We start from the raw sequence: 27,000 nt of genomic DNA on the forward strand, positions 1-27,000 counted from the left end.
ATTGTAGTATAAGCACTAGACTGTAAGGTATTTTTGAACTGCAAGGTCGGCGATTCAAATTCACCAGCTGCTCCTTGGAAATTCTATACAGCATCACTGTGAATTGTAACTGACTTTATAGCATATAATGACACCAACGGCAACAATCTTAATGTGGCATTGTAGAATAAGCACTGGACAGCAAGTTGTGTATGAACTGCAAGGTTGGCCATTCAAACTCACCAGCTGCTACTCGGAAACCCTATAATACAGGATTGCTATGAGTCAGAACCGACTATGTTCCACTTAACTACAACATGTTAGAAACAGTTTAAAGTAGCAGTTTTTGTTGTATACAATAAAATATTGACAAGGAAAGTAAAATTGCCATAAATGCTCATTCTTGTAAAAAAAAATAGCATGTTTTCCTGACCTTAAATTTCACTGGGACTTATTTGGCGTCATAAGGTAAACAACAGTCTCTTAGGAAATTTTGCCTTTAATCCCAAAAGTGATCATAATCACCAGCTAAAATTCCAGATTATATTTTCTTAAATACAGTAAAGGAAAGAATAAAAAGTTGATTAGAAAATAGACTCACTGAAAAAAGTCTTTATTATATAAAACCCTCAAAGTTTATTAGAAAATCTCCCGAAGTATTCAGAGAAAACTGTCCAGTAATTGTCTCTGATAAACAGAGTAGTCAAAAGATGGAGACTTAATTGTAAATATTGCTTCAGAGATTTTGTTGCTTTCCTTATATTTAGTGAAATTGTGTTAATGTTAGTGTAGTTAAAAATTTTGCTGTTATTGCATAATATTTCATTGAGTTCTGTTTATCTTTAATCAGTAGTTTTTTTCATTTTCAATTTTATTCCCAAAGCATTCTTGCCTAATAATTCCTCCAAGTTTTCATAAATAGAAAATTTTGTTATACATTTGAATTCACTATTACAGGAAAATCCTTGAAGATGACAGGAATCTGCATTTAAGTTAAAATTATTAGACAAGACTGCATTTTCTATGTAAATTATAAATATTTTTCTGCTTCCTTCTTCACAGACTTCTCATGTCTTGTAACTTTTTGTGTTTGTCTTTTGAACATTAGATTATTGCTTTATGATAATGTGATTTTCTAAATTACTTCTTGTTTTTCTTTGTGTTAAACTTTTTTATCCTGTAGGTGGTGCTAGAATCACATCTCATTTCAATGAAGGGTGGAAGCAACTACTAAAATTATTTTCAGTGTGAACACAATATCACATTTGTAATATTCTTATACTTACTCTGATAGTCTATGTAAAAGCAGATTATTAGGAAATAAGAAACAATAGATCTCTTTGCTTACATATTTTAGCAAAAGCAGAGCATTACAGAGCAGGGAATCTATTTTCACATAAAGATTCTGATTCTTAAGTGCTGTTGAGTAGTGTCTGACTCATAGTGATACTTTATCGGGATTCCAAGGAGCTGCTGGTGTGGGTATGAACTGTCTGTCTTGCTCTTGGCAGTGCTTATCCTACAGCACCACACCAGGACTCCAAAGGACTAGTCATTTCAAACCTATCTTGGTGGCGTGCCGTGGAGTCGGTTCCGACTCATAGCGACCCTGCATAGGGTTTCCGTGGCTGTAAATCTTTACAGGAGCAGAAAAACCTCATCTTTCTCCTATGGAACTGCTGGTGGTTTGGAACTGCTGAACTTGAGGTTAGCAGCCCAACTCGTAACCACTGTGTTACCAGAGCTCCTTAAACCCATCTTGGAGATGTATTAATATTTTTGAGGACAATTTGTTTAGCACATTTTGTCCACATAAAGCTTTAGGATTATTGTTATTAAGTGCCATCAAGTTGGTTCCGACTCATAGCAACCTTGTGTAGGGTTTCTATGAAGCAGCTGGTGAGCTTGAACTAGCGACCTTGCAGTTCAAACTGACTTTGCACTCCAGCACATTGACCCACAGGCCACACCAGGATTCCTACAGCCTTAGGATAACAGGTCCTGTTACCTTGCTTGTTTTATCTAGAAGGCATTCGGGAGGTTAGCAGGATTTAGTAACTGTCCTGAGATTATTCATTTAGTAGAATGATTGGAATCCAGATCTACTACACTCCAAAGTTTTTATATTGCCTTGGCTTAGTAGAGCCTAACAAAAATAAAAATGTCAAAATTCATTTGTAATAAGCTTAATGAGAAATGAAACATCTACTAAGGTATCATAGTACTGTGAATCTAAATACATACTACTTTTATATTTCAGCCTATGCCTGTGACAACCAGTGTTGTCACAGTTACTCCTGTAAAGCCACTGACTACTGTAACAACCCAGAAGCCTTCAAGTTTTGGAGTATCACCCGTCTCCTCCTGTGAACCCAATCTCAAAACAGAGAATTCAGCTGTTGCTCAGATTAATCTTTCTCCAGTAAGTTTTCATGTGTATTCTAACTACAATTGCTTATAAAATTCCTCAAATTTTATTTTCCTGCTAACATTTGATTGTTTACATTTTATCTCCGTATTTATTTAGATGATGTTAGAAAATGTGAATAAATGTAAGAACTTGCTTGCAATGCTAATAAAGTTAGCATGTAGCGGATCACAGTCCCCAGAAATGGGACAGAATGTGAAGAAATTGGTGGAGCAACTTTTGGTAAGTTGTTTTTTTAAAAAAGTTTGCAAATCTCCATTTGTTGTTGTTGTTAAAAGTGCTGTCAAGTCGATTCCGACTCATAGCGACCCTGTATAGGGTTCACAAGGAGCAGCTGGTGGATTTGAACTTCTGACTTTGTGGTTCACGGTCCAGTGCTGACTCTACTGTAGAAGATAGACTACTTGATCAAGTGGTGGTGGTGGGTGTGTGCCGTGGAGTCGTTCTGACTCCGAGCGACCCTGTGTAGGGTTTCCTAGGCTGTAAATCTGTACAGGAGCAGAAAGCCTCATATTTCTCCCACAGAACAGCTGCTTGTTTCGAACTGCTGACCTTGAGATTAGCAGACCGATTCATAACCACTACACTACCAGAGCTCCTTATTTGATCAAGTGGGAAATTGTTATTAGAATTATATAATGTTAGAAAGCCAGGTTATAAAAAAAAAAAACCCAACATACGTTGTTTATGCCCAAACAATGAGTTTTTAGTAACTTCTGAAAGTTCATCTTCTTAGACTTTAGTTCCCTTATTTATAAGATGATCTCTGATATCTCTGCAAGTGCCAGAATACTGTCAATTTATGCTGCTTTATTTCCTTATAGCCTCTTTCAGTTAAAATATTTAGATATACTAAGGATGAAGATGGAAATTAGAAATGTTTTACCATATGCTTAAGAAATATGCTGAGGGTATAGCAAATCAATCTAAATTTGAATTTGTTGAGCTCTTGAAATCTATAGACTTTTCTGACCTTACAAATTAGGACTTTTGTATATTTTTCGTTTAAAAATACTTTCCTGAAGGAAAATATGTATATATCTCAAACATCGATTAGAAAAGCAAGCATAGTTTATCAATAATTAAAATACCTTTTTTACTATTGTTTTTAATGCTATCTATGGTTAGTTTTCTATTTTGCAAGCTGTTTCATCGTAATAGTGGTTAAAGTGCTTGGCTACTAACCAAATGGTTGGCGGTTTGAGCCCACCCGCTGCTCCACAGGAGAAAGATGTGGCAGTTTGCTTCCATAAAGATCACAGCCTTGGAAACACTATGGAGCAGTTCTACTCTGTACTATCGGGTTGCTATGAGTGGCTTTGTTTTTTTTAATTTGAGAAATTTTGAATTATGAGTCATATAAAGATGTTTTCATTTTAACTTCTTAGCATTTTTTTAAAAAACTTGTTTATTGTGAATTCAGTGGAGTTTTACAGAGCAGATGACATCAATTTTACATTAACAAATCATATACTTTGCTTCATTGCATGGTTGCAATCCCCTCCATGCACCAGTGGTTAACAGCATTTACCTCTATTCACTCTGACTACAGCATGAGCATTTTTTAAAAAGTAAACACTGAGTTGTGATCTTCTATTTTCAAGGTGTACTGGCCTTGAAAGGGGGATCTACTCACTTGTTCGCTGAGAAGGAATACTCTTGATGGAGAGACTTGATGGAAAGGAACATGCATCCAATAAAATTTCTAAACACAATTTTTGTGAACTTTTGCAAATAGATAGGAGCAGTAGGAATGAATCAAATACTCTTTCTATTTCAACAAGACCTATTTCGTCTAGAAGGGGCCTTAGTGTGGTGCATAGGTTAAAGTACTTGACTACTAACTGAAAGGTTGGCTGTTTGATCCTACTGCTGCTTCCTTAAAGATTGACAGCTTTGGAAACCCTGCGGGGGAAGTTCTACTCACTCCTATAGGATCACTAGGGATCTGAGTAGACTCAATGTCAGTGGGTTTATTTATCTTAAAAACAGTACTTTTCAAACATTTTATTCTTGGGATACATTAATATGTTTGAAAATTGAGGACTTCACAAAGGCATTTTCTTTATGTGGTGTTGAAATTAAGACAAACTATTAATTAGAAAATTAATTTTAAAACAACAAATCTATTGCATATTAATATATGTAGGATTTTTATGAGAACCAACTATAGTTTACAAAACGAAAAGCTATTTTGTGGAAAGTTTGACATTGTTTTATATTTCATAAATCTAATGTCTAACATTCTAGAAGATAGCTAGATTCTCAAATCTGCTGTATTTTCTGAACCATTTGTTAAGTGCTGTTGAGTCAGTTCTAACTCATAGGGACCCTGTATAGGGTTTCCAAGGAGAAGCTGGTAGGTTTGAACCACTGACCTTGTGGTTCACTGTCCAGTGATGATCTAAGTGCCACACCAGGATACCTTATGGCATACTAATTTTGTTGAAGAAGTCAGTATTTTTATAGCTTTTCTCTAGATCATTGTGGATTTTCTTTAGTGTCAACTCATTTTGCACATTGAATTGCTCTTTTGTCCAGGTATACTGGTTTTGTAACATCATACATTGATCATTTGAAAAATATTAGGTCTCTGATTTATGCAGATATTCCAAATGTTGACAGATTTGATAATTTAAGGTAAAAAAATGATGCAGGTTAATTTCACCCCCACTTAACAACAGCAACACCACCATTAGAAAAAATATTTCACCCCCACTTGAAAACAATACCAGTTAGAAGAGTACTTTACATGCTGGAAATCTATCAGGTACAGAGTAGTAGATACACATTTTCCAAATTTTAAATTTTGGTTTGAGATACTTTTGGCAACAAATAATGCAATTGTTATTTGAGCCCACATTGTTTTTGAGATAGCAAAAGTCAAATATTCTAACCTGAATAAGAATAGTGTGTCATTCTTTCTAGTAAAGATAATGCTCTAAGAAAAATAAGGTAGTTCAACTCACAAAATGACTTTCCTTGAGCATCTTACTTTGCCCTGCAGCATAATATTTTGCACACATATTAAAAAAAACATGTACTGAAGAGTTGAGATTTAGTAAAACAAATCATCTTTACTGCTTCTTTGAGGAGATTTTAAAAGTTAAACTAGCATAAGAAGTGCATAGTGATGGAGCATATTATGATAACTATTAAAATTTGTTGTTACTGCTAGCAGTTTAACCCACTGCTGCTTTTGTACCTTCAGTATAAGTACCAACACAAAGGCCAAAGCAATTTTTTCTTTTACCGTGGAAATAATTTAGACATATCACAAGAAAGACTTAGAGCATTAAACAACATGTAAAGGTTTCTTGGGATTCCTGGTTTGGCACTGTGGGATAAAGCACTAGACCGAAAGGTCGGTTTGATCTACGAAGTTGGTGGTTTAAACTCACCAGCTGCTCCTTAGAAACCCTGTACAGGGTCGCGTGAGTCTATGGCACTTAACAACTCTATGGCACTTAACAACAACAATAACAAAGGTTTGTCAGTTCTTTTGGGAAATAGTTGATCTAGTATAGCTTTGTAGTCCTGGTGTGGCACTACAGGATAATGCCCCGGACTGCAAAGTTGGTGACTCAAGCTCACCAGCTACTCCACGGAAATCCTATACAGGATTGCTGTGGGTCGGCTTCAATTTCACAGCACTGAGCAACAGCAGTTATGGCTTTGCAATGAATAGTATTCTCAAATAACAAAATTAACTTTGTACTTGTAATTTAAAAAAACTTAAAAACAAAGAAATTATAGAGTCCTGGTATGGTGCTGTGAGTTAATGTGCCAGACTGCAAATCTGTTTGAACTGCTAGATTGGCGGTTCAAGCTCACCAGCAGCTCCTTGGAAACCCTATACAGGGTCGCTGTGGGTTGGAACTGACTCGATGGCACTTCACAACAACAAGTTAAATCTGGGGGCACAGTGACTCCACATAATAAGCACAGGACTGGGAACCATAAGGTCTGTGATTGGAGCCCAACAGACAGAAGAAAGATGAGGCTTTCTGTTCCCACAAAGATTTCAAAAAGCCTCTGAAACCCTATATGGAGGCTTGCTATGAGTTGGAATTTACTTGAAGGCACTTAACAACACCAAGTTAAATGCGAGAAATTTAGAATTTCTGTGTGTTTTCACTTCCTAATTATTGATGTTGTTAAGAACTCCAGTTATTGATAAGACTATAATAATGTAGCAGTATTTAGTTGCAGTTTTTCTGTTACTTTGTTTCCTAGGATCTTAAATAAAAAAGTCTTTATTCTCTGTAATCATTGTTCATATGTACTCATTTTACAGGTGACATGAACAAAAATTGCCCATTATTAATGATGAAACTCTACCATTTGTGTCAGGATAGCAAAGCATATATATAATTATGAGTTATGTATTTTGCCTCTTAATTATTTATAGACTTAAAAATATGTTTGTTTCTCTCATTCCTCAGGATGCGAAAATTGAAGCAGAAGAATTTACTAGAAAATTGTATGTTGAACTTAAGTCTTCACCTCAGCCACATCTAGTTCCTTTTCTGAAGGTAGAGTTCTATGCTACTTTGAAGAATTTATTTGTGTTAGATTAAGTTAAAATAATTTAAGCTCTAGTATATATTTGAGTGTGTCAGTTCATTGTGATGATTCTAGGAATGTGAGAGGAAGTTCTCAGTTCTATTATAAACTGGACAGCATGTTCATAATCCATATTTTTCAGATTATGCTGTGAAAACAAGTGATATCATTCACGAATATAACTTAATACTGTTTAATGCTTGTAAAGAAATGTAGCAAGGACTTTTGAATATGCTTGAAAATAGAGCTTTCTGATTTGTTTTAATGACTCATTCTTTTAGAAATAATAAACCATATCGTACTTAGTTTGGTGAGAAGGATGTTATTATTATTATTTTAAATGTTTTATTGTGAATTATGGGATAGTTTACATGGGAGAACATTAGTTTTACATTCATCCTATAGTATATAATTTCATTGCTATGGTTACAATACCCTCCATGCATCATCAACCAACCAAAGGGTATACACTGCAAGCCTGCGCCCCCCGGTCATCAGCACACAGCCCCTCTCCCTCTCTGTGTCTAAAGTCCCCAACACTTCCATCTCTCCACATCATCGTCTCGGCCTCCATCTCAGGCATCGCTGCTTCTCTGGGTAGGGTCCCGCTCTCCACTCTTCTCCCTTGATGGTCTCAGGGACCTCCACTCTTAGGCTGAAAAAATCACTCCCTTCTTTGCTAAAAAAGTCCACCTTTATACAATTCCAACCCTCACAAGCAGTCCAGATAACAATTATTCACTATTGTGTCACAAGAGATCCATCCGGATTTTATTTCATCAGCCCCACTTAGACAGATTGTATACTACTCAGTGGAGAGTCTACCTTCCTCCATGCCCTGTGAATCTAGCTTCCCTCTTGAAAGCTTGTAAGCCAGTCACTTCTTGCTGTTGTCGCTTTCCCCCTCCCCCACCCCATTTTGGGTAGCTAGTGTCCAAGGAAGTCATTTTTAAGAATTAATTTTCATTGTTAGTAAACATTTTCACTAGGATTTATTGTACTGAATAAAATTTTGATAGAGAACTATAACTTTGATAATGAGAGATTGGTTGGCAATCCAAAAATTCCTTTTGGATACTCAGAAACTGAAAAGGAGTCAAATCGAATATTTTTAAGCCATTAAAAATCTGGGGTTGCAGTGAACTCTAAAGACTCATTCCATCAATTTTCAAGTAATAGAATGAGATGTGGCTCATAGGAAGATTTTGGTTAATGTCTAGAGGAGATGAAAGAGGCTTCATCGTGGAAACTCTATTCCTTCATAAAAGAAGGGAGTGACCAGATTGATTGGTTGTGGTGGTGGTTGTGTGCCGTGGAGTCAGTTCTGACTCAGTCATCTGAATAGGGTTTCCAAGGCTGCAACTCTTTACAGGCACAGAAAGCCTCATAGCCTGCCTCGTCTTTCTCCTGCAGAGCTCCTGTTATATTCACATTGCTGACCTTGTGGTCAACAGCGCAATTTATAACCCACTTAATAAGCCTTGACCAGATTGACTGTTTTTCTAGTTAAGTGCTGTCTGGTTGGTTCCAACTCATAGCGACCCTATATATATATAGTTTTTGAGGAGTGACTAGTGGGTTTGAACTGCCTTCCTTGCAGTTAGAAATCCAGTGCTTATCATACTGAGCCACATCAGGACTCATGACCAGGCTGATTTGTTGTGATTGTTGTTGTTAAGTGCCGTCGAGTCATTTCCAACCCATAATGACCCTGTGAGCAGCTGGTGACCTTGAACTGCCAACCTTGCAGTTCAAACGGCTTTGCAGTCTGGCGCATTAACCCACAGCACCACACCAGGACTCCTTGTTGTGATTAGGAGGATGCAAATTATTGCTATGGAGTGTGGCTAAAGAAACTGAGAATGCTTTTATAATTCAATAATGACAATAAAAAAGACAAACAGCCTAAATGAAAAATTGAGTCCTGGTGTGGTGATGTAGGCTAAGCACTTAACTGTAAGCCACTCCACACAGGGTTACTGTGATCCAGAACCGACTCAACAGCACTTAACAACAAAGGACTTGAATAGACCTTTCTTTAAAGGAGAAATACAAGATATGCAATTGGCCAGTAAACACATGAAAATACGTTCAATTGTCACTAGGGAAATGCCAATCAAAACCACAGTAAGATACTGCTAAGTGGTTACAAATTGGGCTGGGAACCGCAAGGTGAAAAGTTCGAAATTACCAGCTGTTCCGTGGGAGAAAGATGAAGCGTGTTCTGCTCCCGTAAAGATTTATAGCCTTGGAAACCCTGTTCAGGGTTGCTATGGGTCGGAAACGACTTGATGGCACTTAACAACAACAACAACAAGCAGCAGCTAATAGGATGCCTATAAGGATACCTGATGATGCAGTGGTTTAAGAGCTCGACTGCTAATGGACAGCTTGGTTTAACCTGGCAGTCTGCTCCATGAAGTTTATAGCCTAGGAAACTCTGCTTTGTTATAATAGTGTTGGTATGAGTCAGAATCGATCTGATGGCAACAATAACAGGATGGCCATTACCAGAAAAATAGAAAATAATTATTGACCAGGATAGAGAGAAATTGAAACCCTCGACATAACTGGTAGCAATGTAAAGTTGTGCAGTTGATGTTGAAAAGAATTTGTTTATTCCTGAAAAGGTTAAATACAGAATTATTATATGATTTAGCAATTCTCCTCCAAGATACATACACAAGAGTCTTGAAAGCAGGGACTCAAAGCAGATACTTGTACATCAAAATTCATTCCAACATTGTTCACAATTGCCAAAAGATAGAAACAACCCAAGTGTATGTCAGTAGATGAATATACACACAAAATGTGATTAGCTGTATTCACTAACTAAACCCACTGCCACCAAGTTGATTCCAACTCCTAGCAACCTTATACAATGGAATAATTTTCAGACATAAAGGGAATTCTGAAGCATGCTATGACATGGATAAACCTTGAAAACATGCTGAGTGAAATTATTCAGTCTCCAAAGGGCAAATATTCCGTGACTCCACTTATATAAATATATAAAGTAATTTAGAATAGAAAATAAAGAGTAATGAAATTTTGTTAGTGTTTATCAGGGATGGGTAAGAGAAGGGACTAAGGAACTGTTGCTTGGAGGGTAATGAGTTTCTGTTAGAATATTTGAAAACAGATAGTGATGAATTAGTTGCACAACATGGTGAGTGTAATTAATGTCACTGAATCGTACAATTAAAAATAGTTAAAATGCCAAATTTTGTGTTTCATAAATTTTGCCAGAATAATACTTTGGAAAAAAGGAATTGAGAATTTTTTAGCTGAAATGACTTGTGCTCTGTCTTTGGATGACCCTCCATAGAGATGCCAGAGGCAGTTCTTCCTTTGGTTTGAGATTGTGCCATGGTTCTGTGAGCTATAGTAGATGTGTGTAACACTGGCCACTCGAGTAGATATGAGAGGGCTTCAAAAAGTTCATGGGAAAATGGAATTAAATGGTAGTGGAAGTTTCCCATGAATGTTATGAAGCCCCCTCATATTTCATAGGTATTGAAGAACCGTGGGAAGAGAGAATTTAGTAAGCACCTTCCAACTCAACAGCACTTAACAACAGCAACTCTGTGCCATATGTCTGAGCAAATATTATTAATTTGCATTGTTTATACTTAATTTTCATGCCAGTCTTTTCAGAGTAGGTACTAGATAACAGTGTTCTTCATTTTAGACATGAGATGACTATCTTTTGATGAAAGACACAGATTTGGTCAATACGAAAAAATTTAGGCTAACTGAATCAGCTTGCTAGATAACACTACCTTTAAATTACCAGGTATTATCATGAACTATTTATACTTCTTATTTGTTTTCTATGGATCTATTATGTCTTATAAAGGAGCTCTGGTAGCGTAGTCGTTACGAATTAGGCAGCTAACCCGAGAGTCAGCAGTTCGAAACTACCAGCTGTTCCATGGGAAAAAGTTGAGGCTTTCTACTCCTATGAAGATTTATAGCCTCAGAAACCTTGTACAGGGTCACTATGAGTCAGAACCGACTCCACAGTACATAACCACAACAATTACATGTTATGATTGTGTTTGAATTTTGTTTTCCTCATCCATAAGACTTTGGGTGTTGCATTTTGTATGTGATAAGCGACTCAACATTTAAGGTTAACTCTAGTCCAGGGCTTCAGACTGGTTCATTCATGACCAATGAAGTGAAATTGGAACAGATCTGACCTGAATTTTTAAAATTTGGATGAAGCAGAAAGACAACCAAAGTGGTAAACAGTATGGGTCAGAACCCTCGAATGTGAAACTTGGAAAAGGCAAAGTGAGCCATTTCAGGAGCTGGTCCAGAAGGACTGCCTGGACCATGGAGAGTAGTGACACATATTCAAAGCAATGCTTTTTGTTGGCATCTTTGAGCATGACATATCATTTCTGACTTTGTCACTCAAAAGATTTGGTTGCTATCCAGTGTGCGCAATGTCCTTGTTTTCTAAGTGGGAGATTAAGTTTCCTGCAGGGTGTTAACCCGTAATTTTCCCTGTCTATTTATTGCCCTGGTTTAGGTGTGTTCTGGTCTCACTTCATCAACTAAGATGGAAAAAGTCCTGACCTGGGCAGATGAGCAGGAGATAATTCAGATGCATATATATTTTGTCACCTCTTTTTAAGTCTCATATGACTTTAACATTTCTTTCTATTTTTTTTTTTAATCCAAAATCCCCCACTCATTTTAAATTTCTAGTTGAAATTTATTTTTTAAAAAAATCACTTTATTTGTATATTTCCAAAGCAGTTTGTTTTCTGTCCGTTGTAAAATATGGAAAGAGATTATGAGGGGTTTTCTACTTTTCTTCTTTACGGTTTTTTTTTTTTTTTAATGTCTTCAGATATGAATTTTTTTCATCTTTTTATAGAAGAAGAGAAATCATAGATTTCATTTGCTTATTAAGTATTGTATTTCTTTGTGATTACTTTCATTGATCTTAGTATCCAGTTGACATAGCTTAAGTGTTATTAAACGATGGGATCATCAAAAACAGCCTGTAAATTCCCCAAAAGACAGGCAACTAGGTACTTTCTCTGACATCTTTTTCTTATTCAAAAATGAAAACAAACAGAATGCTCATTGGTGAAAAGACAGAATCTAGTATTTTAATTATCTTTACTCACTAGGAAAGAATCATAGACATAGATTTAAAATCTAGTTGGGAAATATCCAGCCCTATTAAAGAAAAGTAAGGAGCTCTGGTATCATAGTGGTTATGAGTTGAGCTGCTAATCTCATGGTTAGCGGTTTGAAATTACCAGCTGTTTCGCGGGAGAAAGATGAGATTTTCTGCTCCCATAAAGATTTACAGCCTTGAAAACCCTGTACAGGGCCACTATGAGTCGGAACTGACTCCATGGCACATAACAACAACAGCATTAAAGAAAATTGCCTTTGGTCTTAAATTTGTGTATGTTAGGTTTAGGTTAAAGACTTTCTAGCCAAAGTATGGAAGTTATTTAACAAAGAGACTTTTGGTACAAATATATTTTTAGATATGGAAGTTAATGATCTATTATGGGACTTAAACAACACATACAAAAATAATGCAGTGTTTTACAAAATTGATATTGAGATAGAGAAAATTTTTAATAATGAGACATGAATTGTATTTAAAAAACCCCTATTGGTTTAATCCTTTCGGACTTTAAATTGATTGTATGCTTGTTATTGATAGTATTGTTGTTGTTGTTAAGTGCCGTCGAGTCGGTTCCGACCCATAGCGACCCTGTACAGGGTTTCCGAGGGTGTAAATCCTTACGGGAGTAGAAAGCCTCATCTTTCTCCCGTGGAGCAGCTGGTAGTTTCAAACTGCTGACCTTAAGGTTCGCAGCCCGATTCGTAACCACTACGCTACCAGAGCTCCTTACTGATAGTATATAAATAAGTAATACCAAATTTCCTCAACAGAAACACTTGATTTTTATTTATTGTTATGTTATAAAGAGATGAAATACTAAGTATTATTTCATTAGGTGCTTATTTATCCGTATTTATTTTTCCTCCCTCTCTTGTGTTTCTAGAAAAGTGTGATTGCCTTACGACAACTTACGCCCAACTCTCAGAGCTTTATTCAGCAGTGTGTTCAGCAGACCTCTAGTGAGGTAGTTATTGCTACCTGTACTGTAAAAGCAACACCTTCTCCGGTTGTGACAACAGCAGTCTCCGCAATCCAGTCTGAAAAGACAATTACTGTTTCTGGGGGAACAGCCCCCAGAACTGTGGCAGTACACACTCAGAATCCACTTGCTGGTTCAGGTGGAGCAAATACTGGAGTTGTAACACTTCATTCTGTAGGTCCAGCTGCTGTACATGGAGGAACAACAGCTGGAACTGTTTTGCTTCAGACTTCAAAACCACTTGTGACTTCAGTACCAAATACCGTTACAACAGTCTCACTTCAGCCTGAAAAACCAGTTGCTTCTGGAGCAGCAGTGTCACTGGCTCTTCCATCGGTAACTTTTGGGGACACTTCAGCTGCAGCAATTTGCCTTCCTTCTGTGAAACCTGTAGTTACTTTTTCTGGGACCACATCTAGCAAGCCTGTCATTGAAACTCCAGTCCAAATCAAATTTGCACAACCAAGTGCCATCCTGTCACAGCAAGCTGGCATGCCACAGGCCGTTAAAGTCAAACAACTAGTGAGTAACGTCTCTTTCTTCTTCAGTTTTTTATTTTGAAAAATTTAAATCTTTAGATAACTGACAAAACTAATGAAATGAGCCCTTATGTACCTTTTACCTAGTTTGACTAATTGTTAACATTTTGCACATTTTTATATATTTGTCCTTTTCTCTCTTCATACACGCATGCACACATGCACACACACACACACACAGCCCCAGTGTACTACTAATCATCACGTATGGCTTAGTCACATTTCCCCGTTGTCCTCATAATACCCTTTATAGCTATTTATTTTCTGATCTTGTTTCTGTTTTAAAAAGTGCCTATTACATTTAATTGTCATTTTTCTTAGATGCCTTGAATCTACAATATTCCCCATCCTTTTGTTGTTTTTCATTATATTGTAATGCTTCAGGTGTCGAGAGTAGTTATATTATAGAATGTCCCCTGATTTGGTTTTCGCTGATGTTTACATTCAATTTAAGTACTTCTTGACCCTTCTACTACGCAGGTGATAATAATGATAGCTCTTCTTTAAAAAGATAAGAAAGAAGGGCGACTGTGAGGGACTTTGAGAATAGTGGAAAAGAGATTGTAATTACCAACTCTTCCCCCCCCCCCAAAAAAAAAAAAAAAAAAAAAAAACACCTGTTGTGGCTTTGGAGTTCTTAGGTGAAAGAAAGAAATTTTAACTTTCTATCTGGTAGTATTCTTAAGTTTTAGTGTCCTATCTGTTTTCAGGACAAAACAAGTTTCATCAGGAGTATAATTAGTCTATGGGAGATAGCACTTGGCAAAGTAATTAAAATTTATAATGTTTTTTAAAGTAAAGTTTTATCTTACCCGTTACAGAGTTGTTCTTTTGATTTCTGATAATTACCCTTTTTTTTCTTTTGTATGTCTCCATGTTAAAAGCTCTGCTTTGAATCTCTTGTTTTAGTGTATTTTTCTTCTTAGAATAGTATAATCTGTAAAATTCCCAGCCTTGTTAACTTGATCTGGCTAAGAAGGTTGTGTCTACGGGTGGTTGTCTTTAGAAGCAGAATGGCAACTTTGAACATAGAATGAAAAGGAGAAATCAGGTGGCAAGAATTGGACAGGAGTCAGACCAGGAGTCAGATGTTGGGGTGGGTACAGAGTGATAGTCATTTCCTGAGGACTAATCTGTTTTCATCCTTCCCTACTTTAGGTGTGATTAATTTTTTTTTTTTTTAATGTTTTATTGTGAATTATGTGATAGTTACATGGGAGAACATTAGTTTTACATTCATCCTATCGTGTATCGTTTCATTGCCATGGTTACAATCCCCTCCATGCATCATCAACCAACCAAATGGTATACCCTGCAAGCCTGTCCCCTGGTCATCAGCACACAGCCCCTCTCCCTCTCTGTCTGAAGTCCGTAGCCGCTCCATCTCTCCACGTCATCGTCTCTGCCTCCATCTCAGGCATCGCTGCTTCTCTGGGTAGGGGCCTGCTTAGGTGTGATTAATTTTAATTTGAGATAAAATATTTTTTAAAACAATGTTTCTAAAACATTGGTTTTAGCAACAAGATATGGGAACTACTGGAACAGAGCAATTGCTCCATGGAGAAACCTTTGTTTTGATAGCACTGAACAGAACTGGACTCCTCTTTATGGGCCGTAGCTGATTCCTGAATCAGCACTGACCATTATTGAACATCTTTAAAATATAGTCTCGTAAAGTGAAACAATACTTAATAATTAGAGATTTTAAAATATGTCATATGCGCACAATGGATTTTAAAGTACCTCAATAGTGAAGTAGGAGCAGGGAGAGCACTAAGAGTCTAGAATTTTAAGTGACTTCATCCAATGGCCTTCAACAAGTGAAAATCAGAGACTAGAACCTAATGTGTTTTTAAAATTAGGTTTTAGTTTCCTGACAAGAACTTCTAAAGATTTTTGGTGTGCCCTGAAACAGGAAACTGTTTCTGGTAATAATATCTTGACAGTGTGCATTTAATAGATTTGGCTTGTTATACTTTAAAAATAATTGCAACCAAGAAAAATGTATTAGGAAATCTAATGCCAAATTTTAGATTATTTATATTTAAAATGGTTTAAAAAAAAATTTTTTTTTTTAAACTTCCTGCTTTCATTCTTTAAAAAAACTTGGAACAATGTAGTGTTCCTTACATGTTCTACCTTCTTTGGCCCCTATTTCCATTTTAGTTAACAGATTTGATGTTACTATTTTTATTTAGCTATTAAAATGGTAAAAGTCAGCAACTAGACACCTAAGATACATTGTTGTTAAGTGCTGAGTGGGAACTGACTCATAGTGCTCCTATGCACAACAGAACAAAACATTGTTCCTGCTCCAACCTAGGTATTAGAGTTTAATCTGAGGTCTAAGTAAGAAGGAAAACACACAGGGTGTTAGAAATAGCATAACATATTTTAATAATACATAAGAGAAATATGGCAAATAATCATTTAAAATGCAAGAGTTGCCATTCTGGATCAAATCTGTGGTCAGTGCAGTTAAGAACTGTTTCCAGCAGTGATCTGAAGAAATAGGTGTAGAAATCTTGTTTAATGTCAGGTTTTAAAATTTTGTAATTTGAATCCTTTAAAATTTGATTATATATTTTAAAATTCTATTAATGTTAGATTGATTTCTAACTCTTAACTGATTCTTCTTCAAGTTTGTGTAAGTTTCCTGCCTCTTGGGTAAGATGTTTGCATTTTCACCCTTTCAGATTGTAAAAAGAATTCTCTCTAATCTGCCTTTGCAAGATTTAGGTTTTATCATAGTATTATTTTATGAAGTGATATGTGTTTTTTTCTTTCAAGAAAGAAGGATGACTTTTTATGGAAACTTTAGGACCAGTCAGAAGCTGCAAACCTGAATCGGGTACATGGGCCATACTGTTTCCTGGTTTTGAAGCATAGTCATTGCCACTACCTCAATAAGATAGAGAGGACCACAGTGACTTTTTAAAATGTGTGGCAAAATACCCATCACAAAACAAGGGGTTACTCTCCTCTGGGCACCAAGCAAATATGGGCATTTACATAGATGGAGGTAGTATTAATAAATAGTCCTATAACTAATTGCTGCTACATCATAACAATAAACTTTTCCACTTTAGCAACTACCCTGGTTTGACAGCAGGTTTTTGCTAATTCACTGGAAACTATGTTACTTACCCAGAGTAGTTGATTCTTTGGTCAACAAGTGATATGTTTTTATCCTTGGTTGAAGAGGCCCCTCCTTTTAAATTTTTGGCGTATCTTTTCTTATTATTTATTGTATATTACCTCCTGGGGGATCTGTGAAAGCTCTTATTCAAGTAAATCAACTAGAATTTTTCAGTTTATTTTAGGTTTAGGTTCTTCATTTATTAACAACAATATGGTACTTTTTATATTTTGGTCCTCAAATGCTTAAAATACTGGCATATGGGCCTAATTAGTAGTTTTTGAATTTCATCTAAGGAATCAGTTCTTGTAAATGGGTAATCTTCTTGGCCATCTATCAGTCTGACTTAGTAGTTGTTTGTTACATGAGGTTATGTATTTGAATCAAATGTTGAGCTCAACATTTTTAACTTTGAGTTGTTTTTTAAAAAGTTAAAGAATGTAGATGGATTGGATTATAGACTACTGATGATAGTTAGATAATAAAATATAAACTCTAAAGGAGTCGTGATGGCTGAACGTTTTCCTTAGGACTATTTGTGAAGAAACTATTTCATTAACAATGGAGCAAAAGCTATTTTAAATTTAACGTAAATATTTTAATTTTAAATGAGCTAGAGATAATAAGCAAAAGCTGATTTACTTTATTAGCAAAACTAAATTGTTTAACTTTTCACTCAAAAGTTAAAAGTGTTGTTTTTGTTAAGTGCCGTCAAGTTGGTTTTGACTCATAGTGACCCTGTATAGGTTTCCACTGACCTTTCGGTTCAAACCAACCTTTGTAGCCCAGTGCTTTTCCTGCAGCACTACACCGGGACTCAAAAATTAAAAGTAAAGCCTCTTAAAACCACAGCATGTTTGAATTTTATTGAACAAGACAGTTAATTCAAAATATGTTTGACAAAAATTTTGGAGCATAAACTAAATGTTACTCTTGGTGGTTACAGTGTAGGATTGGACAATTCTTAGGGTATAGTTGTTCAGTCAGTTGCTGATAAATAGCTGCAGGATATACCATTCCACTATAAGACCCACTCAGCACCATGGGTCAGCCCTCTCTACAAGCAAGTTTCCTGCCCAAAGTCACTGAGCTTTACTTGCCTCATAGGCTGGGAAGTCCACTGTTTTCTTTTGTGTTCTGGATCTGGGTTCTGCTGCTGCTACTCCTGCCACACTTCTGGTGTCAGACAGCTTTCTGTCCCTAGGTCAAGGAGGTTTAATGTATAAGAATCTTGGGGTCTAAAAGATAGACTCCACTCCTGGCTCTTTATTCATAATGGTATTGAGAACTCTCTCCCTCCTGCTTCTGAGAAGGTTCTTTTTAAACCATGCTAGAGTTTAAAGCTTCTACAATTAAAATGAACTGTGAACATCCATAGCTGAATCATGTCATTCTGTCAGTATCTTCCCCACCTCTGTCCCAGATTCAGCAGGACACAAATGTTGTTCGATTGAAGTTACAGACTATAGCTAGAAGAGACATCACAACCAGTAATTGTGATACGTCTGGGTTGCATGTTTGATCTGTTTCAGACTGAAGAAGATGGTTGTTGTTAAGTGCCATCATATCAGTATGACTCACAGCAATCCTGTATAGTGTTTCTAAGGAAGGACTGGTGGGTTTGAACCACTGACCTTTAGGTTAGCAGTTCATTGCTTCTTCAGCAGAACCACAGCAGGACTCCAAAGAAGTTGGTAGAATTCTTCAATTTCATCATCACTGGGTTTAGTGGTTGGTGCATGAATTTGAATAATAAGGTATTAACTGGTCTTCTTTGTTGTTGTTAAGTGACTCTGAGAGTTGGTTGTGACTCATAGAGACACTGTATAGGGTTTCCGAGGAATAGCTGGTGAGTTTGAACCACTGTCCCTGCTTAAAATAGGCTTATTGATATTGTCATATATCAATACAGATAGCAATAAACTTCATGATCTATCTGGAAATGTTTTTGATGATGAATGCAATGCCATTGCTCTTCAATTTGTTGTTCCTGGCGTAGTAAACCGTTGTCTGATTCAAAATGACCAATACCGGTCCATTTAGTGTGGCACTGTGGGTTAATTCGCTGGGCTGCAAAGTCAGTTGGTATTGCAAGGTCAATGGTTCAAGCTCACCAGCTGCTCCTCGGAAACCCTCTACAGGGCCCCTATGGATCAGAATCACCTCAGTAGCACACAGCAACAACAACACCATTGCCCAGAATATTGATTTTTATGTATTCCATTTCATATATGACAACTTCCAGTTTTCTTAAGAGTCATACTTTGTACATTCCATGTCCTGGTTATTAATGAATGTATGCAGCTGGTTCTTCTCATTTTGAGTTGTGCCCCGTGAGCAAATGAAGATCTGAAGGTTTTGCTTTGTTCTCATCATTATGGTCAACTCTACTTTGAGGAGGTAGCTCTTCCCCTGTCATGTTGTGAGTACCTTCCAATTTGAGGGACTCATGCCAAGTGTGCCAGGAGTATGGTGCCCGTATTTTTTGTTAGATCACATACGTTGCCTTTAGTCTTTCAGTCATTAACACGAGGAGTGATGGGCATGTAGCGTTGTTAAACTCGAGCTCATAATTTTGTGTTATATTTTTGGGTAGGCATCAAAAATGATATGATACTAATTTGCAAACAATTTTCTAAAAATATTTTATAACTATCTTTTATAATACGAATACTGTAAAGAATATCTAATAAAGGATGCCAAGGAGGAAAACAAACAATTGAGAGTTAAGTTCAAATTCTTAGGGGTGTTTTGTTGTGTTTCATTCTGAGTACATAAATTAGACTATGAATCTGTATTGTATTGCAAAATATAAACCTGATTCTCAGTGCTTTACAGTATATGTGTTTGACCTCTGCGTCATTGGAATGTTTCCTTTTTTCAAAGAATTCTTGTCTAAGCCCAAAGAATGATCCGTCATACATTTTTCCATCTTGTGTTTCTTCTTTAGGGAAAAGTAAGTTCCTATAGGGGTCCTGGTGTTGCACTGTGGGTGAATGCATCAGACTGCAAAGTGGTTTGAACTGCAAGATTGGTGGTTCAAGCTCACCAGCCACTCCTTGGAAACCCTATACAGAGTTGCTATGGGTCGGAATTGACTCAGCGGCACTTAACAACAACAACAAGTTCCTATAGGAGTACTTCCTATGACATTTGTTAGTTACTTGTTATTTTTTTTTTTTTAATAAATACATGTTGTTGTTGTTAAGTGCTGTTGATGTGGTTCCGACTCATGGTGAATGCTATGTAGGGTTTCTCAGGATTTAAAATCTTTTCTGGGGACCAGCTGGTGGGCTCAAACTGCTAACTTTGTAGTTTGCAGTTCAGTCTTATCCTATGGAGCCACTGTACTCCTAGTGATATATATGCTAGACATTAGATTTATATTTTATTTACAAAAAGTAATAAAAATAAATCATAACCCTGTATTTCTATTTAGTAGTTTATTTCCTCATATGACTATGAATAATTTATATTAGTCTTCTTTGAGTTGTAAGGACTTTTAAATAACTTCACTGGCTCAATGATAGAATGTGCTCGTCTTTGAATTGACAAAAAAAAGAAGCTGTGCTATTTTGGTTTTCTTTCCTCCTTGAAGCCAAACGTAACTACTGTTTCTATTTTTAAGTAGCCCTGGTGGCACTGTGGGTTAGGCACTGGACGGCTCGCTAATTGCAATGGATTGGCAGTTCAATCCCTCCATATACTGCCTGTGAGAAAGAGAAGACTATCTACTCCCTTAAAGATTTACAGTCTCGGAAATCCCATGTAGGGTCACTATGAGTTAGAATGTACTCGATGCCAATGGGTATGGTTTTTGGTTTGGTTTTATTACTATATTAGATATCCTGGTAGCACAGTGGTTAAAGCACATGCCTTCTAACCTAAAAGTTGTTTCCAACACACCAGCTGCTTCATGTGAGAAGAATGTGGCAATCTGCTGCTGTAAAGATTTACAGTCTTAGAAACCTGATGGGGCAGTTAGTTCTACCTTGCTCCATAGGGTAACTTTTAGTTGGAATCCACTAATCAGTAGTAGGTTTGGGATTACTATTAATTTTTCTTCCTATATTTCTAGCCTTTACCTTCTATATTTCTTGAATTATGTTCTCTTGAAGAATGTCTTTTGCTACTTCCCAAAAAGTTGTTTTAAAAAACAACACCTTTTAAAAACAACACCTAAAAACTGATCTTTAGAGTTTTAGAGATATGGTTTGAAATGTTTATGGATTAAAAGATACACAGTTGTGATGTCCTTTAAAGTAATTGAGGGTGCTGGGGAAGTTATCAGTAGAAGCATAAATGAAACAAGATTGATCAAGAATTGTTGAAGCTGGGTAATGGTAGAAAAACAAAACTACGTTAATCGGTTTCAACTCATAGGGACCTTATGAAGAGTTTCCAAGACCATAAATCCTTCTGGGAGCAGATAGCTTTATCTTTTTCTCATGGGTATGAGTAATAGTATATAGGGGTTTCATTTTCTTCCGTCTACCAGCTGTTCCTTGGAAACTGCCCCTCAGAAACCCTATGCAGGGTCACTATGAGAACTGACTCAACAACTTTTGTATGTGCTAGAAATTTCCCAGCACAGGTTAAAAAGGAAATAGATTCTTAGTTACATAGTGCTTTCAGAGCAGAAATACCACAAGTCAGTGGCTCTAAGAAACAGAAATTTGTTTTCTTACCATTTAGGAGACTAAAAGTATGAATCCCGGCGCCTCTTTTGGTTCTACGGGAGAGTCTTGGTTCCTAGAGATCTCATGAAACGTGCCATCTGTCTTCCCCCAGCTGTGCTTGCTTTGTTGCATGTCTAATCTATTCTTTTTATATCTAAGAAGGGATTAATTTAAGATATACTCTGCACTGATACTGCCTACTTTACATTACAAAGAAAATCTATTCCCACTGGGATTATAACCACAGGTACAGGTATTAGGATTTACAGTGTATTTTGGGCAACATAATTCTGTAACAGATTCAGACTTAAATTGGGTTCTGTAAAGTGGAAATTTGAATTCTCTTCAAAAATGTTATATAACCTGTAAGATAGCTTTGTTTTTCACTCTTGGACAAGATAGTTTTGCTACATACAATTTAAAATTTAAGTATTCTTTCTTATTACAGTAACATAAAGGCATGCATAGATGGATAGATAGTTGGGTGAGTATAATCTGTTGTATATCATTGAAAGTTTATCCTTCCCTAAAGTAGATTGTTGCTGTGTGTTGTGGAGTAGGCTCTGACTCATAGGGACTTTGTATAGTGTTTCCAAGGCTGTCAATCTTTTCAGGACTAGAGCACTTCGTCTTTTCTCTGGTGGAGCTGGTGTATTCAAATAAATAAACTTGCAGTTAGCAGCCCAGTGTGTAACCCACTATGCTACCACACCATCTCAAAGTAGATAGAATGAATATATTGATAATTCTTATTGTTTCAGGTAGTCCAGCACCCTTTAGGAGGCATTGCAAAACAAGCGACTGCACATTCCCATTCCTCAGCATTGACCATTCAAACTTCTGGACAACAGAAGATACCAGTTGACACTGTACTATCGGGCAGTCAGTTTTCCCCAGGTAGACTTTTGCCTATTCCTGCCTCATCACACTGGATTTGAGACACTATGGGGTCTTGGTGCTCTATTTTTTCTGTCTATATTATGAGAAGAGAGATTTGATGTTTTCAGTTCACCCCTATGAGAGAAAACTTAAAGATGACTACTCATTACACTCTTTGTGCTTACAGAGCCACTCTTTATGGGTGTATGTTGTTTTAGGATGAAAGAGGCAACTACTCATAGTATTCTATAATTAGTTATAACAGCTTACTAGTAAAAGGAGTACCTTTTAATTTGTGAATTTGTTACGGCCTTATTTCTTAAAGTTAGGAAATCAGTCTTGTACATGTAAATTAGGACTTTTATGTGTTTTTAAAATTTAACAATACAATTATATACTGTTATATATTTCAGTTACTTTATGTACATGATATATTTATAATCATAAAGAAAGAAATGGAGATGTCTTAGAAATGATTTCTTATACAGAAAGTAAATTCATTGCCTCATTATAATTTTAACATAATTCTAGGGCAGATTGAAATTATCTTTGATTATACTGTATATTGAAAGCTGTTATCTTAAATTTTTCCTAATGTGAGATCATTGTATTTTTTTGTGTTCTACCTATTTTCATTCTTGTTTTGTTTTTATAGCTTCCATTTTAAAGCAGATTACCTTGCCAGGAAATAAATTCCTTTCAATTCAAGCGTCTTCTATTCAAAAGAATAAAATAAAAGAGAATGGAACAACATTCTTCAGGTAAGGATAACAGTTAAAACTTGATCTGGTTGTAAGGAAGTAAGGTTTCAGAAAGAAAAGAGAGAGAACAGAGTAACACCTAAATAATACAAATATATTGATGCCTTTTTTAAAAAAATAACTTCACAATAGTGAATATAATTTATAAACCGTAAAGAACATAAATCTTACATATTCAGTTAAATTAATATATATATATATATATATATATATACAGTTAAATTAATACATATATATATATATGTACACCTATGCAAATAAAATTCAAATCAGTGTACTGAATATTTCCTTACACACCATCGCCATTTATCATGTTGTCTCCCCTTGGATCTATATAACTAGATTGTTACATTATTTATGTTGTTATGGTTAAGTGCTATTGAGTCGTTTCTGAGTGGGTTCCTACTCGTAACGACCCTTTGTAGGAATTCTGAGGAGTACCTGATGAGTTTGAGCTGCCCACTTTGTGGTTCAGTACTTATCCTACAGTGCCACACCAGGTACTCTAGAAAATTATGTATAGCATATATATATATATTTATCCATGTTGCTTTGAAAATTAGAAGACTGTTCTTTTCTGTTGCTGAGAAGTATATAAATTTAAATTTATCTTTTTCCTGTTGATGGGCATTTGTATTGTTTCTAGTTTTTGATTATTTATAGAAGGCTGCTGTAAACATTCTCATACAGATTTTTATGTAAAAATAAATTTTCTGTTTTATATATCTAAGAGTGTGCTTGCTTAATCATATAGTAAGTGTGTGTTTAGCTATTTTAAAAAAATCACCATATTATTTGCCTGTATCATTTTACATTCCTATAAGTAATGATGAGAGTTCCTATTGCTCCACAGCTTTTCCAACACTTGATGTGATCAGTACTTTGAGTTTTAACTATTCTGTAAGGTGTGGAGTCCTGTTATAGTGCTGTAGAATAAGTACTGAACTGCTAACTACAGGGTTAATGGTTCAAGCCTGTTAGCCACTCCTTGGAAACCCTATACAGGGTCGATATGAGTTGGAAGCAATTCTACAGCATTTAACAGCAAAAATATTAGGTGTTTAGTAGGTATTTTTATTAATGATTTTAATAAACACTAGACTGTGAACCACAAGGTTGGCAGTTTGAACCCATCAGCTCCTCTGAGGAGGAAAAATGAGACTTTCTACTCCCATGGTGATTTATAGCTTGGGAAACTCTATACAGGCTCAGAACCAACTGGATGGCACTTAATAACAATGAGTGAAGATATTGATAATGTATTTTTTTTTTTTAAGTTTTTTATTGTGAATTGAGTGAAAGTTTTCAGGGCACATCATCGGTTTCACATTAAAACATTCATATACCTTGTTTCATTACATTGATTATAATCCCCTCCACATACCATCAGTTAACAGAGTTTCTCTATATCCTCTTTAGCTTTTTTGGGGGGGGAAAACTTTGCCTTTTTGGAATTTACAGTCTCGGCTTTTAGGGAAGGTTTTTACATTTATCTGTGGTATCCAGGGCTCATGTATGGAATTACTAACCAGCATAACTGAATAATCAGAAAAGGGACATTTTGCTATGTCTGCTAGGTGGCTAAAGTCTGATCCTCAGAGCCTATGGTTTGGATGGTCAGCAACGCTTGGGCCCACGGGGACTTGAACGCCTGACTGGGTCTGCACGTCTGCATCAGATTCCCCCTTATTAATTATTTGTTTAAGGGTGATAATGTATTTTTGTGCTTATTGCCACTCATATATCTGCTCTGATGGTTTGTTGTTCAAATCTTTGGTCTCTTTCTTTTTTTTTTTTTGTTGAGGTTTGAGTTCTGTATATATTCAAGATTTGGTCAGATAAGTAATCTGCAAATATTTTCTCTTTGTGTGGAGCATCTTAACAGTGTCTTTAGTGGAGCAAATTTTTAATTTTAATGAAATACAAATCACTAATTGTTTCTCTTATGGATTGTGCTTTTCATGTCTTCTCTAAGAAATGTTTCTGTAACCTAAAGTTACAAAGATTTTTTCATGGAAGTTTTACAGTTTGTCCTTTGCTTATAATTATTTTTCAATTCCCAACTATTGTCTGTATAAAACATCAGTGGGTATATTTTTGCTTTCTTTTGCTGTGTCTTCCCATTTTTTGTTGTATTAGTTCTACTTTGTTACCACATATTCATTAGTGTTTCTTCTCTTTCATTGTGATTACTTTGTCTCTGAACCTATTTTTACGTCTTTATCTCATTTTCTTTTGGTTGTTTTTCTTCTTGTCTCCAATATGTCTTAATAGGTTTTGCTTTGTATTTGGCCATCTTTGAAAGCCTGTTTGGTTCTTTCTTGGTTTGCAGCACTGTAAATTTTCTCCTAATGCATCCTGTGTACTTTACCAAAATTCATTTCTCAGTATCTTTTTTGCTTGCTTTCGACCTAAGAAATTACATGTTTCAAAGACTGCTAGTTAAAATTATTTGTCCTTTTCTTGTAGCCTATGCTTTAATCTACCAAAATGCCTTTTAATTTTATTTTTTCTAACCGGCACTGTACTTGCACTTTGTCTTTTTGCCAATAGTATATTTCATCCGTATACCAACCAATAGCATTCATGTTTCCTTTTCTTCAGTTTTTCTCAGTATTTTCTTGCTCAACAAAGGTTGAGGATGAATTTGGGGAAGGTAAGTGCCTTAGGCTGGATTCTTTAGAAAAGCAAAACCAGTAAAGTTTATATTTGTATATGTAAAGAGATTTGTATCAAGGAAATGGCTCATACAGTTGTGTAAGTGGTCTGTGGGTTAGATGTCAGGCTGGAGGCTTTTGACTCATGGAGGTGTAGGGCTGATAAACCAAGATGGGAAGACAAACAGTTTCAGCAGGTAAGAAGATGGGATGTTGATGAGTCCAAAGATCGGCAGGTAAAAGAGCAACTCACTGGCTCAAGTCCAAAAACTAGAGATTGAAAAACAAGTCAGATGCAAGATCCAGATCAAGCATATAGAGCAAGCAAGCTTTGCCTGAGTGCCCAGTATATTTGAAGCAGGTTACACTCCCAAGGAAATGTCCTTTCAACTAATTGACTAATCCTAACAGACCTCAACATCGGGTTGATTGCATTCTATTAGATCTCATCATGGAGAATAACTACTTCTCAACTGCCATCCACTGGGAATCTTGACCAAGGCAAGCTGACACAAAACCTTAACGATCACAATAAAGTACCAAGAACTAGACAGCATGCTGAGATTTATTACTTTTCTGTTCTTTGTTTTCAAGGCTACACTCAGATATATAATAATTTATAACACCAAAGGAAACATTCTGCAAATCTGCCTCCTGGCCGCCAGCTCTCAGTCCCTCTAATTCCATGAATTTAGAATGCTCAGTTGCTCCCTCTCTCCATGTCCCCATCTGTGCTGCCATCTCTGGTATCGCTGCTTCTCTGGATAGGGTTGCTCCTCATTCTTGATGCCCACAAACTTATTCACCACGTCCATGGTCTTAATGGCTAACATGATGGGCACATACAGCAGACACCTTATAATTGATAGTGAGATAGATCTGTGTGGTCGTCAGTGTCTACTTTGGCCAACTCTACCTGCTCATGCTGCTTGGCCACCAGGTTCTTTAACCTCAGCCCCAGGATCTGTCAGGGGCCCACCATTATGCATGGAAATCCACGACCATTGTGGGGTTTCACTGTTGACAGCTTAAACCTGAAAATCAGGCTCATCCTCACTCTTAAACGTGGTGGTACAGACTCTGCTGGTGTGTATCACCTGGCTGGGCTGGGTGTTGCTGCTAGCCTAGCAGTATGGCACTGTGGGATCTGAGGGGTGCCCATTGACCTTGAGGAAGCTTCCTAGAGATGACTGAGGCCAGGAACCCTCTGGAGAAGTCTGTGAGCCATCT

At 36.4% G+C, this 27,000-nt stretch overlaps 1 protein-coding gene across 1 annotated transcript in view; it reads left to right on the plus strand.

Moving 5' to 3' along the window:
* Window positions 1-27,000, plus strand: part of TAF4B (TAF4b RNA polymerase II, TATA box binding protein (TBP)-associated factor, 105kDa) — a 158,398-nt gene that overhangs the window by 24,340 nt on the left and 107,058 nt on the right. The window contains exons 4-9 of the mRNA XM_006835034.1: window positions 2,240-2,401; window positions 2,507-2,629; window positions 6,853-6,942; window positions 13,021-13,638; window positions 22,235-22,370; window positions 23,008-23,113. Of these exons, the coding sequence (XP_006835097.1) occupies window positions 2,240-2,401; window positions 2,507-2,629; window positions 6,853-6,942; window positions 13,021-13,638; window positions 22,235-22,370; window positions 23,008-23,113 (1,235 nt within the window). The remainder of the gene's footprint in view (window positions 1-2,239; window positions 2,402-2,506; window positions 2,630-6,852; window positions 6,943-13,020; window positions 13,639-22,234; window positions 22,371-23,007; window positions 23,114-27,000) is intronic.

This window comes from Chrysochloris asiatica, unplaced genomic scaffold (genome assembly GCF_000296735.1).
Source record: "Chrysochloris asiatica unplaced genomic scaffold, ChrAsi1.0 scaffold00015, whole genome shotgun sequence".
In the NCBI taxonomy this organism is placed as follows: domain Eukaryota; kingdom Metazoa; phylum Chordata; class Mammalia; order Afrosoricida; family Chrysochloridae; genus Chrysochloris; species Chrysochloris asiatica.